Source organism: Aulonocara stuartgranti (genome assembly GCF_965226115.1).
Source record: "Aulonocara stuartgranti genome assembly, chromosome: 22".
Taxonomy (NCBI): domain Eukaryota; kingdom Metazoa; phylum Chordata; class Actinopteri; order Cichliformes; family Cichlidae; genus Aulonocara; species Aulonocara stuartgranti.
In genome coordinates, this window is record NC_138957.1 from 31,441,689 (window position 1) to 31,461,184 (window position 19,496).

The following is a 19,496-nucleotide window of genomic DNA, read 5'->3' on the forward strand; positions in this document are numbered from 1 at the left end:
AAACCACCGTCGATCCTCAGTAAGGACTTCCCCAAACCACAGTCTTGGTCCTACATGCTTGAGGTTGTGGTGATTGCCACTCACTGACTCTTAGAGGGATTTTATATGTTGAACTCCTCCTTAAACATGTTTCTGTAGGATACCACAAAAGGGGACATGTGGAAGGTTACGCTTTGAGGGGACATTTTTCTGTCTGCTATGGTTTGGGTTCACTTCTTCCTTCAAAGACATGTAATGGCCAACTCTTTCCAGCTGGAAGCATTTTTTTTCTATTATGGCAATGTCTCTATATGCACACTGAATATATGGAAATGCTGTTAATCACAAAATCCTCACAAAAGGGGGAAAAAAATCAACATTCACCACCTCAATTTAAATAAGCCTCCAATCCCATTTCCACTGGATTGGAGGTCTGGCTTCAGCGATGCTACTAAATGACCAGGTTTTTGCTTCAGTGGATTTTCTTCCTTCCCTGAGTGGTTCAAGGAGGATGATACATTATTTTCATGCACAGATTGGCCGCCACAGAGTCCAGAATTTAACTCCAGTGAGGAGCTTTGCGATGTGCTGGGGAAGGCTTTGGACAGCGGTCTGACTCGTCCACCATCAATAGAAGACCTTGGTGAAAAATTTATGCAACTCTGGACAGAAATAAAACTTGTGATATTGCATAAAGTTGTCGAAACGATACCATGGCGAATCCTCAAGGCTAAAGGCTGACTGGTGAAATATTTTTTGGAGAGTCGGTGTGGGTCATGGCCATTGTAGAATCAATGTGTTACACCTTGGGTGTCAAACATAAGGCCCTGAGGCCAGAATCAGCCAGGCAAAGACTCTGAACTGGCCAACTGAAAATTTTTGGAAAATGTGAAAGAGGACGTAGATTTTGAAGGTTTTTAATTTCAAATAAATTAAGTAAATTAACCAGAACAGAAAAGCCCGGGCAATGAGCTATCAGGACTTTTTCTGTAATTTTACACATTTATCATGTAGAAAATCTGAGACATTGTGTTAAAATTGCACTTTTTTTTTTTTATATATTCAGAAAATTGGGAGTTAAATGTTTACTTAAAGGCATTTACACAGACAGAGAGGGGAGTGTTGTCTGCACGTGGCCTGCGAGGTAAAATGAGTTTGGCATTCCACCACCATCAAGTGTGAGGGAATATTCTTTGGGGGAAAAGGTTCACGACCCATCCAGTGGACAATCACCGATACAGAGCACTGATAATACATGTTGACCCAACACTTCACACTGGTCTGTCCTTTAGCTCATCCTTGGTCTTTAGGAGTAAATGGATCCCCAGCCTCCCCAGATTCACCAATAACCTTACAGCGGGAGGAAGCCTGAGGACCTGGAGGCTGAAATCCAGAGCCAACTTCCTGTGATGGTGCCAAACACTCTGGATCCTTGTGCTGTACATCACAAATACGTTTCACGTTCATCTCATCTGAGCCACCAAACCGGCGTCACTGTAAGCAGTAATTCTGCGAATAAATGTAACTTCATGCATGGGTAGCTCAGATAAGACCCCCTCCATTATGAAGCAAAGCAACAAAAAAAATTAAAATATGTGAGATAATGGGCTTCAATTATGAGGATGTTTCCTTTGTGTGTTGAATCGCACTCTATTATTGTTTCAGAGGAAACAACAACAATGAAAATAATAACCACATATTTCACATCTCTGCTTGAGATCAGAAGTTTTTCCTTTTTCCTTCTAACAACACAAAAGACCGGAGGAAAACAAAATGTAAATTCCTAATATCAATGTTTCATCAGTCACGACTTGAGCCGGATGCATAAGAATTTATAATAAACCAAATGTGTTTCAGATCACAGCCTCTTTCTTCCCAAAAGAAAGGGGAACGATTTCTGTGAGAACATGAAAAAAGTCGAGCCTGTTAGGATAAAACAGACAATGCAAACAGGATTTTGTGAATTTTCTTTATTTCTTTCCAGCTAACTTTGATGTCAACGGCATCTCAGAGAATAATGACGAATGGTTTAACTCTGTAGACCGACAGAAAACAAATAAAGTCAAACCGTTTCCGTATTTTAATGTGATCATTAAAGTGAAGGCAGGGTAAAAGCGTAAAACAGGGCTATGAAGCTCTCATACGAACCAGTTTGTGTAATGCAAAACAATGCTTTTGATTGAGTACATCTGCACTCGCTGCTAATGGAGCTTCACCTCAAGAGTCCCGTCCAGAATTAACTCAATTTAAAGAAAAGGGGGGAAAAGCCAGCGCCTGATTGTGCTGCAGTTTTAGCAGATGGCACGAAGGAAACACTGAGCACAATGAGGCGACCACAGCGGCGTAATGATCAGAAAGTCTGCCTGCTACAAACTTCATTTAATCTGCGAAAGGCGATACGAGCGACGTGTTTATCTGCGAAGCACCACAAATGGAAAAAATAAAGGACTGATTCTGATGTGTTTAGCATACGCGAGGCTAATTTATTAAAACAGCCACTTATGCGGCTCCCTCGTGGCTTCGATGATGTTTGCTTCCTGACCACAGAGAAGAAACCGAGGAAGTTTTATTTTCACATTAAACATGTATGAAGGCGATTGTTGTTGTTGAAGAGACGCTAACAAAAAAAAAAGAATAATGTTGGAAGTAAACACTGAATATTTAAAGAACTCATATTTTGATTGTGCTAAAATATCCTCGGTGGCAAAGAGCTGAGCTCCTAATTGTACTTGATGTTATCTCCTATTCCCTTTTTATTCTGCTTGTCTAAAAAGGATTCCCAAATCAGTCAAATCAAGAATTCATCTTTCATCCTTTAGTTTTTTCTTATAAACGTCACTCAGAAACTGAATCAGAGCATTTTGCTGCGGATCTGAAAGATGCGATGAATCCGAGCAGGTTTAAGCACCTCTCCTCTGGCCTGTAGCGTCAGTTATTGATGGCTCACAGCACCAAAATACGCCAACGTCCCTTTACAGCTCCTTCAAACAAATCCACACTCTGTGCTGTGAGCAGCTTGATACGGGAACTATTTTCTTTCTATAGAAATACATCCGCTGACCATGACTGTACAAAAAATAGGCACAACAAAAGGCTCGTCCTTGAGATGGCTCAACAGGATGTAAATATTAGAGGTATCCCCGTGTTGTGGGCCGTAATGACAGTCAGCCACATGCTTGGATGCAGCTCAGCAGGAGAAAATAAGTTCTACATGAAACGGCTCGTGACAACGTCTGTGGATTTTTCCCAGAGTAACTGGTTTATGATTTCACGCGGAGTTTTTCGGATTGAATTTTCGCTGCAGTGAGAACTGCGAGGCAAAGGCCATCTAGGCCCATTATATTAAAGAGAAGGCACTCGTCTCTAAAGCTGCTTCACCGTGAAAACTTGCGCAGTAACAGCCGTAAAAAGCACTGCAAGTCAAAGGAAACAGATTTTCCTAAAAATAAACCTAAAAGTGCAATTTTTGCACAAAATTTGCAACAAACTTACATCAGGAAGGTTTCGCTGTAAAGGCAGCAATTAGTTACATTAGTTACAGTACAACAGCACATCCGTCATACATTAGAGTAAATTTTAACATCTATGAGGGGAATTGTGTCTGCTTCATTTTCACCTTTTCCATGAGCTGCTTTCAAAGAAGAAGAGAAAGATTAAAAGTGTCTTCAGTCGACACTTTCATCGTTGCCACATTTTGAGTCTCTATTTATGTCATTTAAAACTTACAGTCTGTGTCACGCTGCCCGTTTTAACTTCTCAGCAATTAAAACATTTCACGCCCTCACTGACGGCTCATTTTAAAACAGTTGTAACTGCGAGGGTCACACAAGCATCCTTTTAAAGACACCTCTAACTGTCTGGTGAGCCACATGAAAGCGGAAAAACAGGTGCAAGCCAAGGTGCCGTTATCAGAGCAGCACGACGCCGAACAGGTGGAGACGACACACGTGTAAGAGAAGCCATGAAGGCGTAAACAGACGTTTAAATATCGAGAGAGAGAGAAAACTGCAAACAAACTCAATTTAAGACCCCAGAAAGCAAAACTGCCTGAAGATCTGCAGAGAAAGAACAAACCTTTTATTTTTAAGACTGTTAAACAAAAACCTTGCATTTCACACGAGGTCATATTGTTAATCTGTGTATAACTAATATTGTATTATTGCAGCAGCGTGAAAAAACCTCAGGTCTTTCAGAAACTCATTTTATTGTGATATGTTGTTGAACATTAAAACGGACAAAAATACTCAAACTACTAAAAACAGTTTGCGCACATTAAGATGCTTGGATTTCTTTTTTAACTAATCCACTGAATTGAGAATGAAGTGATAAATCAGTGCACAGATTTTTTTAATATATACACACACAAATATATTTTTCCCTCAACCATCTGCTGGATTTCTGACAATTAGCAAAGCAGCAAGAGAGGCTGTGTCAGCGTCCAAGCACCAGTGAAACTGACTAAATCCAGGTTAAGTGAACTGCAAGCAATCAATGTTGCACTCCACATCAACCTTTATCGACTTTAGCATGTAATATATATATATTTCTGTATTTTTATCATCCTGTTTTTGATGTTATTGCTCAAAAAAATGAAATTTTCCCAGTTTAAGCTCGCTGCAGCGCTCCCATTTGTGGTACAATAAAAGGGGGAAAAAACACATAAAACACCAGCACAGACTTTTCATTACAACACTATCATATCGCATGTGAACAGAGATGGAGCCATTATAAAGACTGTAAGAGTGGAGCAGATTTGAGTGGGAAAAAGAGGACGTTTCCACTCCAGATGAGCCAGAACATGTAGAAATTTGGAATTAAATAAAAAGCAAGGTGCTTGAGAAAGATTTTGGCGTTCCACACTTTGATTTCATACTCACACGCAGCACCGAAGTGAAGATGTCTGCTGTTCAGAGACAGTTCAGTCAGGTCCAGCACTTTTCACTCAGGACTGAAGCACCCATTTTGGCCACAGAGTTCAGTAGTGTGAAGAGTCTCTTGAAAGTGGAAGCACAGCTGAAGAGACGACCCTAAAAATCATCTGTGACATCAAAACTCATCCCACCAGTCAGAGTCTGTTTTTTCCTGTTACATCAGCGGATTATACGACATGACATCTGACTGGTAATGAGTCCTGCCTTCAGCAGCAGCCACACTGCCAGCCTGCACTCAGTCACAAACACATCCCAGAAACCAGCAGCTGCTGCTACAGAAGTGCCTTCAAACATTTGATTAGCATCCCAGGAGCACTTCTCATCAGCAGCGTCAACACGAGTCTGCTGACACATTTCTTGGCATTTCACGTCGAATGATTACAGATCTACTCCTACACAGCAGCTACCACTCAAGAAAGCCGCACTCAAATCTCCAATGAAGTCTGATTACCTAGCAACATTGTTTTTAATGGCTTTGAAATTGTGAAGGTGGCAGCGGAACAAGATTTAGGACGTTAAAGAGCTTTTTATAGAGTCCAGCAATGGCCTGAATTTTCCTGAATGCAATTTGCTCCCTGGACAGCCACGCTGGAGATGTGCTCAAACATTGTGTTTTCCTGCTCTGATTGCGCCTCTCCAGGCAGTCAAAGCCATAATGAAATCCAAACTGAGACATTTCATTAGAGTTTTGCCTCCTCCTCCAAAAGCCTAAGCTCTGAGGCTGAGTGGGCTGCAGGTTCGTGGAGTAACTCTGTTACTGTCGGGTCACAAATGCTCAAACTTTGTAAAATCAGGATGTAAAAAATATCAAAGGAAATTCTTTTCTTGAATTAACAGCCGTGTTTGAGGCGAGAGAAAAGCGCCGCGTGCTCGTGCAGAGCGGCTCAGCGGTCATTAGATGAAGTCGCAGCCTGTCTTCAAAGGCAAAAATCTTAATTTCCACTTTATGACTGAAGGAAAAGAAGCGTTTAAGGAGGGAAAGTGTCAGCTTTAAAGTTCAAAGTGAGGCTTTTGATTTCATTTAATCATCCAGAATTTGGCTTCCCTGCCGTCAGCGACAGCCGCAGTGGAAGTCAGCGTTGGGGTCCATCAGGAGTTTCTTGCGGTCGACGTGCAGACAGTCTATGTGGTACCAGGCGTCGCACACGTCACACTGGATCCACTGCACCGTGTCCTGCTGGGGCAGCCGGCACCGCGGCGCCGCGCACGGCTCCACCGTGCCAACCATCACGTCGTCCTCTTCCTCGTCGTCTTCGTCCTCGTCCGAGGAGGAAGAGGAGGAGCCGGAGGAGGAGGAGGAGGCCGAGGAGGTAGAGGATGAAGACGAGGAGGACGGAGAGGGCAGGGAAGGCCGTGGGGGGAGGGGGTGTTTCCTGGGGCGGCCGCGTCGCTTACTTCAAGGAAGGAAAATATAAACAGGAAGAAATGAGAAGGCTTGGAGGTGACATCACAAAAAAAAAGGAGGAACAAATACATTTGTTTTTTTTAAACTGTTGCCACTCCATGCCTCACAGAGGAGCTTCAGGCCTTGTTTAATATGAAGCTCCAACATTGTACAGTTTGTATATATGACAGAAAATCATACAGGGCTGTGCTTTGTAGAGAATTTTTAGAAAAACCTTCCAAACTCACCCTGTTGGATGATGAAATCGGTTGAACTGCACGCTAACTCTCTCGTCTGCGCGGATCCTCACCGACGGCGAGGCCAGGTTGTAGTTCTCCCCTCCCACCACCAATGGGGAGAATACGGGGGAGCTGTTGGCTCTCCGCCTCCCTCTCGCTGCGGTCGGGGAGCAATGGGCAGGCTTCTGCTGGCGGAAGGCCGCGATGTTTCCGTGCACCACCGTCTTGACTCTGTTCACCTTCTCCGCCTCTTGTTTGCTTGTGAAGGATGCCTGGAAGAGGTGCTCGTTGAGTCTGCTGTTTGTCATGGCTCCGTGGAAGCTGCCGATGGTCCTGATACCGACGGGGAAGGGCTTGGCCTCCAGCGGCCTGCGGATGTCGCTGTGAGTTTTGGGCTGCAGCTGAGGAGGAGGCAGCGAGCTGAAACCTTCAGATTCAGACTTGTAGAGCCTCCGCCTCTTCTTCCCCCGTGCTCTCTGTCCATCCTCCACAACTCCTGCCAAAACTAAGATCAACGGAAAGAGAGCAAGGTAATGTAAGTGGAGACAGAAGCTAATCACACCACTAATTTGTTCTTTTCCCTCCTTTTTTTGCAAGTAAAATCCTTGAAAAGAAAGCAGTAACTTCATAAACTAATATTAAGTCTTTTTAAAAGCTGCCAAAAACAATTTCATGGTAAAAATCTGCAGCTTCATGTCAAAAAGCTCCAGAAAGTGAGCAGTGTCATTCTGCAGCACGCCGCTGTGCTTTACCTCCTCGACTTCTGGGCTCGTCAGAGCTGTCGTCCTCCAGCAGCACCGTGTGAGCCGACTTCCTCCTGCTCCTGGAGGTCTGCGGGAGGGCCTTCGTCTGAGGCAGTGAAGCTGCAGAGGTGAATGATGGAGGAGTGGAGTGTGGGAGCAGGGAGGAAAAGCCCACGGCAAGAGGCGGCGAGGTCGAGGTGCCGGGGTCAGAGACGGTTCCCTCGTGGCTGTGGCTCCTCTTGAAGGTCCAGGCGCTGCCCTTCATCTTGCTCAGGCTGCCGATGGAGTTGAGGATGACCGTGGCTCTGTTGATGGACAGCTTCGAAAGGTCCAGGTTGGCAGCTACCTTGCGGTCCAAGCTGGTCCTAATCCTGTTCTGCAAGTCGGACGAGAAGGTTCCCGCCTAGGAAACCAGATATAAATATTTCATTTAAACCTTCACGAAGCGTAGGCCAAATGTCAATATCCAGAGGTGCGAGTCTAATTTGTCTGGCTGATGCATTTCTTTCCAGAAAAGTCATGGCACCTTTGAGATAATAAATCTGCTTCTGCCTCTTGCTGCAAATCAACTCCATGCATCAGCACTTTTTTAATTGAAGTAGAAAAGTACGATTGCACATGATTTAATCTTCAAATTTCATTTAGTGAGAGTATGCCTCCATGTCTTCATAGATAAAATGCTTTGGGGATTTTCTGTGGGCTTGTTATTGTTTACCAGACATTGTGGTACATTTTTATTGGCATTCTGAATACAAATAGTGCCCAGCACCACCTAATGAACGATGGCTGCACACACTTTGACACAGGAGTGGGATGAAAATTACAGGGTAGAGTCGACATCAACATTTTCATTACTGTCAACATATTACAGGAAAAAAAAGAAGGTAGAAGAAGGCATGTTAGTCCTTTCATTAGTTTCTGTATCGACTCACCTGTCTGTGGCACTCAGACCAAAGACAACAATTTAAAAACCACTGACATCTTTCATCTTTGTAAGAAATCCCATCTTAAGCTGTCACTGTAATTTCTAACAAATCCTTCAAACAGAAACACATAAAGTGCATTTGTTGAAAGACATTTGGTTTCCTAGTGAGTATTTAGAGCAGCAGGGCTGTGAGGGACCAAATCAAGAAGCTATAATAACAGTCTCTGACAAGCATCTAAAATTAATGTCCTTATCGCAACTGGGGAATATTCGTTTTCTTCCCCCATATACGTTAGCCTGCAAGCAAAGAAGGCTGCTGGTGCTACAGAATCTGACTCTTACGTGCATTAAGAAAACGAGACTCAGATGTAACTTTCAGGAATATTTGTTGTATTTTTAGCATAAAGGAGAATCAGAGCAAGCACACAAGCTTACAGATCCATGGGCACCACAATTCTGAGGCCGTCATTCTACCGTTAATGTTACTGCAAACTATTCATTCAGAAATCCTCTAACATTTGCAGACATTAGCAAACATAGTACAGAGGCTGGAAAAAGACTTTGAGCCCACTACCCGAATCTATCCGCCCATTTTCTTTAAAGCTTTTCCAGTTCAGGGTTGCAGAGGAGCTGGAGCCCGTCTGTCACAGAGTATCAGGACGGCACACTCTGGACTGGCTGCCACACGACTATACACACCTACAGCTGATTTACAAGCACCCGTTAATCTAATGCAGGAGTGAATTGTTAACAGTGGCTCTGTAGGCTAGAGATTTACTCAACAGAACAATTTAACTTTTTAAGAAAGGTTTAAAATGACTGAAATAGACACAAAATATCTGTAAACTCACTGTTTAACCTCGTCTGTTGAACTTGGCTTGAGTTTTTAAATTTTCATACTTTTAGACTTGTCGATTAGTAAGTTTCTCCCTCCTGTATAATCAATGCAGACTGCTAAAAATAATATTGAGGAATGTCTGAACTGTGTAATGTTGACATATGGACATTAGCAGTGTCACATGGTGCATTTACTCATGCAGCAGACAGAACATGTCCAGATTTATCCTTTGACCCCAGACTTGGTGAGAAACACGAACCTTCGATATCTTTATTTTTTAAGAAAAGTGTCACCATGAGTCTGGCTTCATACTGAATGTAAATAGTTGATTCCAAACCACGAACTTACTTTTGGAAGCGTGATTGCATCGAAGTCCAGCGGGCGAACTTTAACCTTCTGGAAGAGGAAGTAGAACTCCGGGTTCCCTGGATCAGTCTGGCCTCCGAAGATCAGCGTGTCGCCGTCCGAGAGCTCCCACTGTATGCCCGGCTGGAGGCGGACTTCATTGACCCATGTGCCTAGAAACACAAGACCAAGAAGATTTGAAGAAATGTTAAACTACACACTGCCGGGCACAGATCAGCCCTCAAAATAAAACGTTTTAGAGGTTTCTAGGAGGTCACACTGACATGTAAAGTAGTGGGAAACTCTCTGAAGACACAAACGAGCAACAGTTTTACAACTGAAGGCCGACGTTACCGGAGGCTAGATATTCACAGAGCTTTTTAATATATGAATCTGACAGGGGCAAAAAAAAAGAATAAATCATGAGAGCAGAGCCCTGAAATAAAGTCATTCGGTGACTGTGTGTTTACAGCTTCCAGAATCTAGGAGAAATGTACAACAGTCTGCGAGATGGACCCAGAACTGAGGAGCTGGAAGGCTACAAGGCAATCACACGGCCATGACAGCACAGCACAAAATGAGAAATGCGGGGCGAATACTAAAATGTAACTTTAATAGCAAAAATGAAAAATGTGGGAAACAGACTGTGAAATTACTTGAAAAATTAGGCAGTAAGGGTGCAGTTTAGATTCTGAGCCTGTCGGACAGCGACTGAATGAAGACGCAACGCTCACTCTTAATCTCCCCCTTCCTCACTCCGTGCATCTTCCTGTCTACTTCAGACTGCACTGACGACTCTCAGCAACCTGAGGTTCAGACTCTATCTTGTGTCCTGAATTACTCATGAATTTTTTTGTTTGGTTCTTCTGTTTGTACATTTGCTTTTATTTGTTCTCCTGAAAGTTGAGTTTACTGGTCCATTTCACACTCTCAGCTGTGAACGACCCGTTGAGACCGAATGAAATGGACCTCCTCGGTGCGACTGCTTTTCAAAGCCGGCGTGTGAACGCGTAACATGTTGTCTTCATTCACAGCAGAATGCACCTGGCGGCAGGTATTAAGTTTCAAACCAAATGTCTTAAACTCCTGTTTTTGTGGTGCCTTTTTTGCACAATTTTGTATCCATCAGGCTGTCCTATTATTTCTAACTAAGGCTGAAGCTGATGGCTCTTTTCTTTCCTGCAGGCTCTGAATGGGCTTTTTGGGGTCCTGCAGCAAACACAGTCGGTCCATTTTCAGTGACAGATGATGCTTCTGCATTACGGCATCTGACAGAAATCTACGCATCTATCTGTTCGTGTCAGCCCCGACTGTTCGGATACGCAATAGTTAAAGCTTTTATTTTACCGGGCTATAAGAATCAGCCAGGATTTTATAAACTTTTTTTCTTTTTATTTGCATGACCAACAGCTGTAATCAAACCAAATGTGATTTGTAAGTAGAAAAAGATGTGGAACGGAGACATGTTTGGCATGTTTGCTTGTAAACTGACATCGCTGATTAATCCATTTATGAAACGCCTGACATTTAATTTATTTTCCGTCTGAAAACTGAACAATTAATCAAATATTTTCTGTCAGCTCTATTCTTAAGCGTAACATTTCTTTTATACGGTGAGCCTGCGGCCCGTTCAGCTGCACAGAGCAGCCGCGCGCATTCTCGCATTGACACCGGTCGGCATCATCTGATAACGCCGCCACAGATATTCATAGACTCTGACATTTTAATAACAAAGGTAATCTTTTGATCAGATATATATCCTGTTAATAATATAGAATCACGTGTTGCGACCTCACTGGATGGTGTGAAGCAATGCATACACACATTCAGTGGCCACTTTATTAGGTACACCTTGTTAATACCAGTAATTGCCTTCTTTTTGGTTCAAATTCAACAAGGTGCTGAAACATTAATCAGACATATTGGTCAATGTTGACAGGACAGCTTCACACAGCTGCTGCGCATCACTGTGAATTTCCAGTTCCACCACATCCTGAAGGTGAGCTGGTGATTGTGGAGGCCATTCAAGTAAAGTGAACTCATTGTCATGTTCAAGAAACCAGTTTGAGCTTTGTGACACGGTGCATTACTCTGCTGGAAGCAGCCATCAAATGATGGGCACACTGCTGTCATAAAGGAATAGACATGTTCAGCAACAACACTGAGGTAAGCTGTAGTGTTTAATGAAGGCTCGGTGGGTACTAAGGAGCCCAAAGTGTACAGAGAAAATATCCTTTACACCGTTAGATCTCCACCAGCAGCCTCAACGACTGATACGAGCCAGGATAGAGTCATCCTTTCCCTTTCTAGTCTCTTCTGTAGTGCAGTTCTGAGGATACAGCCCATTGGATCTGTGTCCTCAGTTTCCTGTTTATAGTGGCGTCCCAGGTGGTGCGGTCTTCTGCTGCTGCGGCCCATCTGCTTTGATATGTTATGCATTCAGAGATGCTCTTCTGCAGACACTGCTAGTAACAAACGGTTATTTAAGCTACCGTTTCCTTTGTATGAAGCAGTCTGGTGTCCTCTGATGTCCAACATCATCAAAGTCACTTAAACCAGCGGTCCCCAACCTTTTTTTGCGCCACGCACCGGTTTATGCCCGAAAACATTTTCATGGACCGGCCTTTAAGGTGTCGCGGATAAATACAACAAAATAAAACTAGTACCGGTACCGAAAAAAAGAAAATTTATTCATAACACACGTGAAAAGACCCAGGAAAACGGTAAACGATAAAAACCGATAATAAAATAACCCTGAAAACCATACGTTTCACACCTGAGCCTCAACTCTCGCGGCCTGGTACCAAACGACTCACAGACCGGTACCGGTCCGAGGCCCGGGGGTTGGGGACCGCTGACTTAAATCACCTTTCACCCGAAGCTCAGCTTGAACTTCAGCAGATCAACTTGATCACATGTATGTGACTAAATAAATTGCTGCCGTGTGATTGGCTCGTTAGATATTTGAGTTGACAACCAGAAGCTTGACAAATTTATCATATTTATCACTACCCAGTGTCAGGTTTATACCACAGTATTGGTAATTACCAAAATCACTCCATGTTTCTGTACTGGTCAGTTCATCATTTCAATGCTAAAACATCATTGTTGTTACTGTTATCCATGAATTTTCAAATATACTGCTTTACAAAAAAGTAACACGCATCATTATTTTTTTAGTTAAGATGTCAAATTCCAAACTATTTAATTGCATTCCTGAGCAGATACATTTGTTTCAGTGGTTGAATTTTATGCTTGTTTGATTTCTGACTTCTCAGAGAGATTCTGTGTTTTTGGCTCGAATTTTGCTACAAAAACACGACTTCAGTTAGAAATTTCTCTCTCCTGTTCAAAAACAGTAAAGTGTCTAAAATGCAGAGAACGTGCCGAACAGGAAAGAGGCTGTATTAAACCACTTTGTGATGCAGGCCGGCCTTTGAAACAAATGGGGTAAAAAGTGTTCTTGCAGTGTGGTCAAGTATGCCTCGGAGTTGATTGCCGGGAGCCGTACTTACAAAAATACGTCAAGGAAGAAGAAAACGAAAGCTGGCTGAAGAGAATGTCAGGCTAAAAGTCAGTGCTAGAAGGAAGAAGACCAGACAGAAGGATGCTCATTTACCTCTGACCTTTACAGGTAATTGCTTCTAGATCATATTCATAGATCTCCAGATAGACCTGAGCAGACGACTGAACAAACGATGCTTAAAGAGAGCAGCTGCTAAGAAGAAATCCAGAAACTCCTCCAAACGCTGGACTGCTCTGAGGTTCTGGAAGAAAGCTCTCTGGATGAAAGAGTCCAAGCCTGTGCTCTTTAATCAACACCTATAACAGGTGTTGAAACATACACTCACAGGTCAGGTGTCTTACACTGCGCACCTCAAAGCTGATACACGTTATGCTTCGTTTAAGATGTAAAGAGGAACTTTCCCCTATATTAAATGCATATTTTATCTTCTGCTGGTTTGCTGTAGAGATGCTGCTTTCACTTGAATTTAACTGAACCAGATGGCAACTTGTCTTGCAGTACCAAAAGTGGAGCCAAGTCTCTTCCCAGAATGCACAGTTACCCCAAAAAGAAATAAATACATCTGCAAAAATCGTGAGCTTGTTTTAAATCATTTCATATTAGGACAATTTGCTTTCTAAAAACTACAACAACAAACCATGGCACCAACATTACAGCACAGCTGAGGGGCAACCCCGTCAGTGTTTACATCCTGTCACGTTGTCATTAGCAGGAGCCCCTCGTCACGACTAAATGCCCATTTACTTCCTTCAGAATGATACGCTAGCAGGTGTAACAGAGTAGTAAACAGTTCCTACACGAAACTGCTCACAACAAGGTTTGTGGATGTTTTTGAGGAACCAGGTGAGGATTTGTGTAAGAAGGACACGGCTGCTGATTTGTTTTTTTTTATCAAATTTTTTGGTGTTTTGAAACCAAACAGTGGGACTGCCATTTAGATCAGTTACAGCACAGAAATAAGCAGCATCTTTAAAACAGATGGAATTGCAGCACTGCAGAGGAGAAATACATGCATTCAAATTTATAATTACAAATAAAACGTGTACACAATCCATTTGAAGCTAACGTCATGCTTCGTGCTCACACTTGCATGGATGGTAAAATCAGGGTCAAAGATCAGGAACAACTGAGTTTAATTAATTCCTTATCACCAACACGCTTTAATTTGAGTTTGATTGTTTGTTTGTTTTTAAACAAATCAAACTAAAATGCTTCTCGGTGGGCTGAAAAATTCTGTAACTGTAACGGTTCCGATAAAATAAAAGTTCTGGGGGCAGCGATAAGAAAAGTTTTTGAAGTTGAGGTTCCAGAGATGCTCTTTGTTCGTGATGCACGCGAGTCTTTACCTGCACGCCTACAGCTGTGTTCAGGAGCGTAATGGCTCACTTCGTTTTGATAATTCGGTCGGTAAATAAGAAGAAGAATGTTTTCACTGCTCGAGTGCACAACAGAGCTTTAGGGGAGGGTTAATTAAGATTTCTGTTTCAGTTTAGTTTCATTTTTTTTAGTTTGATTTTTATATTTCCAGAGAAGATGCGACACATTTTGAAGGCTGCTGAGTGAGAGTCCTGCAGACGTGCTGAAGCCTCATTGATAACTTTGAATAAATTGTCAAAGTTTCAAACTAAAGGACATTTTTTACTGTATTCTTAGAATTTTTTGAGGACTGTTTTTCATGTCAGTTCACTGAAATGTGTTTTCACACTCATTTCAACCTGACTTTAATAAAATACTTCTTCCGTTCTCAGTAGAAGTGGTGTTATTCCTGTAAACAGGTGTGTTTTTACCTCATTCTCTTCCACAATGACTGAGGGAGGGTGTGAAAGTGTGAGAATCTCAGGTTGACTGTGATGCTGTGTGTGATTCAGCCCTCGTGTCTCACCATGGCTGCTCCTGTCCTTAATGTGGACCCTCCATCCTTCCTCCTCTTGAGCTTCGACTCCTTCGCCCGTCTCCCTCTCGGCTTCGAGCTCAGCGTGGATGCGGGACACCGACGGCGAGTCCAGTGTGACGTCGCACAGCTCCGCCGCTCGACCCAGGCGGAACACCGAGTGGTTCTGCGCCGGCCTGAAGGTGTACAGGTCCCGCGCAGATTCGCCTGCCGACGACCCGATCCGAAGCAGCTGGAAGCACGGCTGCACCCCAGCCAGCATGGCTGAAGCCTGCGATTGTCTGCCACCACGAAACCCCCCCCAACCTGCCCCACCCAGAGGCCACCCCTGATCTGTGACAGGCCCTGAGTTAGAGCAAGTTACGATCCATTTTTGAACAAACCTGTGCTAGTGAAGAAGAGCTAAAATGAAGCCATTTGCGTTCGACCCAAGAGCACTGACAGCTACCAGCGATCTATACTTGACGATAAAATATTCCTGACATGCACCAGAAAGCAGCGAGTGTGAAAGTTACAGACAGGTGCAGCCGCTTTGAGCAACAGGTGTTTGCATTAGTATGGAAAGCTGATGTCTTCTTGTGTCCTCCTGTGCATACATGAATAAGTAATGAGGATATAGAGTAGCATATAAGCCGGTGAAGTGTGGAAATGAGCTCCCACACTCTGTTATGAGGCCCAGTTTAAACAGACTAAATCCCCCGTGGAGTGGAGGCTAGAAGACGGTGGGCCCAAGAATAAAGAGCTGCTGTGATGCGGACCGAGCCCACGCTAATGTACCGCAAATATTAAACCCCGGAAAAGTAAACCTGGTGGTAACAGGTGTGACTTTTAGCTGGAAAACTAATATTTTTCAGGTTTGAGCAGCTGTCAGCAGAGGCCTGATCTCTGTGCGTGTGCGTTTGTGTGTGTGGAGGAGATTAAAATCCCAGGCTCGCTGACATCAATTGACATGAGCCGACTCACATGTGGGAAGCCTGACAGGGTGCACCAGCTGGGGACTGTCTAATCTGAAAGAAAACAAGAGAAAAGTCACTCAGATGTAAGGTGCTTTTTCTTAATTGCTCCACTTCGTGTCTGAAGGAGGAAAAAAAACAGCTGAGAAATACAACTTATCTGACACTTAGAGAGGACAGAAAAGCTTAAAACCCCTTTTGTCACATCACACGGTGCAGCAGGTGAAGTAAGAGGATATCACACTTGTGTTAACTGTACAGCAGAGCAGAAAAACCCTGTCAGCTGCACTTTTTTAAGAGGTGGCTGCATCGTGCATCAGTTGCCTGCAGACTCCTTGACAATCACGGGATCAGCACACAAAGCAAAGCACACAAACCGAAACAAATTCACACAAAAAACTCGCTTTTTCAAATAAAAACTCAATATATTCTCGTTTAAATGCGCATATTTGACGAAGCCCTGATTGCCTGGCGTTAAAATGAGGTTTAAGATAAGCAGTGGTTGCCGATCAGAAGCAGGCTGAAGCTAGCTGACGTTAGTTCCTTGTAGGTGGAGTGAAAGTCAAAGCAGCCACTTACAACAATGACAAAGCTGCGCACCGACTTCATGTCTTTAAATCCTCAGATCCACGCAGATTGACTCACTCCACGGCTCAGCGGGGGCGTTTCACCCATAAAACACCGGCTTAACTTTATTTTTCTGCGGTATTCTGTCGCCGCTGTTTGCCGGACTTCGGTGGGTCTTCTCGCCGTCTTTCCTCCCAGGAGGAAGTCCTTTGAAATTTGGCGCGCCACTCCGGGAGCTTCCTTGTGCGAGAAGCGACGTCACGTCCTGCCCCGCCCCGATTGGCTGCGGGCCAGGGCGCCTTCAGCGGGAGCAGGAGCGGCCCGGCCGGAGGAGGAGGCCCGACGCAAGTGTCACAGCTGGGCTAGCCACTTTACTCAAGCTCAGCAGGCCAAACTGCCGCACAGTGAGCAGTAAAAGTAGTTTACAGAAGTTTAACAGACAAATAAGGGTTAAACTCAAACACAGGGCAAACAACAAAGCAACATATTTAAAAGCAGCTTAAACTGTTCTCACAAAGAGCTGTGAACAGGACCTGAAGTTAAGAAAAAGCGAGGAAAATACTGTTAGAGCGGTAGATGCTGGTGCTGTGCAGCACTACAAAGTTTGGTATAGATCTGATTACTAAATCTAAGTAAAGCTGTATAATAACTGAGCGCTGTAGCAATATACTGTGTATGCCTGTACAAGCAATAATATAAACTTAATAAGTTTAGTTATATAGCGCCAGATCGCTACAGCGGTCACCTCAGGGTGCTTTATTGCAAGGTGAAGACCCAACAAGAACAGAGAAAACTCCAATAATTAAACAATTCCCTTCAAGCAAGCACTTGATGACAGTGGCAAAGAAAAACTCCTATTTAACAGGATGAACCAGGATCAGGGAGGGGCAGCCGTCTGCTTCGACCATTTGGGGGTGATGGCAGAAAGACAGGATAAAAAACACACACTGTGGAAGAGGGCCAGAGGTTATTAATAAGAGCAGTGTCATAATTAATGAGACGATTCATTGTCAATTTGCAAATTCTGAACACATTTTAATAACCACACTATGATTTTGACATTTTCTTGTATTTTGAAACAGGGTTCTGTAAAAACCTGAAATGAAAATGTGTTTGTCTCTAAAGCACTTATGGACTCAGCTTATGTGCACTTTATAGCATGAATGAGATGAAGCACTTTATACATTATATCTCATTCACCCATATACATGCACACTAATACAAGCACTTTTTCTACGTTTAAACTCTATATTTAACATCCGCACTCCAATAAGCACAACTCAGGGTTCAGTATTCTACCCAAAGATACTTTGGCATGCAGACTGGAGCAGCCGGCAATTAAACCACCAACCTTCCTGCTAGTGGATGACCCGCTCTGAGCCACAGCCATCCCAGCGGATGACAACGGCCTGCCAGAACTGCCCTGCCGACGAATCCAGTTCAGCCCGCTGGCTTTGCAAAGTGTGAAAATTGAATTGAAGTTCAAAATTACTCTAATTTTCTAATAAAATGAACTGCTATTCCCATGTGGTGGAGCTTCCATGTGCCTGCTACACAGGAGTGGAAGCGCATAGAAAGTTAAAAGTATTTCCAGAGCTAGACAACTTATTTAAATGATAAAAATATAAAATAGTAATACTTCATTCCAAAAACTCCACATGTGCAGGTGTTGTGGTTTTCCACTGTTATAAACTATAATGTAATAGATTCAATCAATGTGGTAAAACTGATGCATTTTCTTAAAATTGTGCTTATTTATCTTCTTTATTCTCATTTGTTTTATAAATGGGTCTCTTTGTAAATGAGAAGAACAACTGAAAAAGAAAGTATTCCTCATGTTGTCGAGTAGTCTTTAAGATATTCTAGAAAAATCTGTGTTCATTTAGGCCTTTGTTTGGTGGTCTGATCGAATTGGAATTATAAACTGAGTCTAGAGGGCTTTTCAATACAGCAGAACTGAGTTTATCCAACAGAGTGGTTTCCTCAAAGTTGCAGCACACTTATTCATGCTGTACACACCCAGTAGCTCTATGCAGAATAACTAAGTTTAAGTATAGACAGCATAAAAGTGGAAAACGGTGGTAGCGCAGTGCAGCGTTGCCTGACAGCAAGAAGGTTTCTGGTTTCACCCTCAGGCTGTCGGGATGTTGATGCGTGGAGTTTGCATGTTTTCCCAGTGCCTGCATGTGGGTCTCAATCTGGGATTCGATGGACAGAAGTCTGTGAAACAAACTAAACCCACAAAAACTGCAGTAAATTCTCCAAGATGCTTCAAACACCTTTTGTGCCAAGTCCTCAGAAAAACTTACACAAGCCTTCTGAAATGATTTTATTTACACTCACACATCATAAAGTCTGATTTAAGATGAGAAAAGAGACACAAAAGAGTCTTCAGGTCAACTCACAGTCATGGCTAAACGCTATTATTCTGCACAAACACAAACATCAAGGGGAAGGAACAGCAAGTGAGACATTGTCGAATGCAGGATGTCAATAGTAGCAGCAGGCACATTAATAGTCCTCATTTGTATTTGTGTTGTTTTTATGTGATTCTGTTAATGGGAATTTTGTTAATTTGATGCAGCAGGAGGAGCGAGTCAGAGGGAGCATTTATTCTCATTTAACTGTTTATTATTAGTGCCTGTTTAGAGGGAACCCATACAGTGATTATATTTATAAGGAAATATGTTTCCTGTTGGTGTGTTTTTGCCTTTTATCATTATCTATGATTCGGGATAATGTTTCTTAAAAGTCTGCACTACAACCTCTAAAGCACTGAGATAATATTATGCAAAAGGACTTAAGCGGCACCGATGCCTACAGGCAAGCACTGCACAATCAACTGGAGTGCTTTCATCACTACTTCCTATTACTTCTGGGTATATTTAGGTGAACTTAAAGAATTCAAAATGTGCTCTGTGCTTTCTCGGGAAAATAGTTACCTTCTTTTACAGATTAAAACCATTTATATATAATGTGGCTTTTCTGATATGTTTTGGAAATGCGTGCTAATCCTTTATTGAAGTTCAAATGAAAAATACTTGAGTTGAATGAAGGAAACGGAAAGAGTACCTAAAAAAGCAGCGAGACAAAAATATAAATCTCGTGATTCGCTCTGGGTTGAAAATTCATTTAATTGGAATTATTCATTCATTACAGAAAAAAAGAGGAGCTT

General features: G+C 42.9%; 1 protein-coding gene across 1 annotated transcript; it reads right to left on the reverse strand.

Annotated features, from left to right (window-relative positions):
• Positions 1-3,742: 3,742 nt before the first annotated feature.
• Positions 3,743-16,570, reverse strand: tcf19l (transcription factor 19 (SC1), like). The gene is made up of 6 exons (XM_082521875.1): positions 16,334-16,570; positions 14,793-15,808; positions 9,388-9,557; positions 7,286-7,679; positions 6,543-7,038; positions 3,743-6,304 (listed from the first exon to the last, which is right to left on the reverse strand). Exons 2-6 carry the CDS (start codon positions 15,061-15,063, stop codon positions 5,962-5,964), a joined length of 1,674 nt encoding a protein of 557 aa, XP_082378001.1. The 5' UTR covers positions 15,064-15,808; positions 16,334-16,570; the 3' UTR covers positions 3,743-5,961.
• Positions 16,571-19,496: the final 2,926 nt, after the last annotated feature.

Excerpts from the sequence above, each read along its gene's own strand:
- tcf19l (XM_082521875.1), bottom strand. The coding sequence starts at position 15,063 with ATGCTGGCTGGGGTGCAGCCGTGCTTCCAGCTGCTTCGGATCGGGTCG. Across the intron at positions 7,680-9,387 it reads ATGCAATCACGCTTCCAAAA|GCGGGAACCTTCTCGTCCGA; the intron begins GTAAGTTCGTGG and ends CTGGTTTCCTAG. Across the intron at positions 6,305-6,542 it reads CGATTTCATCATCCAACAGG|TAAGCGACGCGGCCGCCCCA; the intron begins GTGAGTTTGGAA and ends CCTTCCTTGAAG.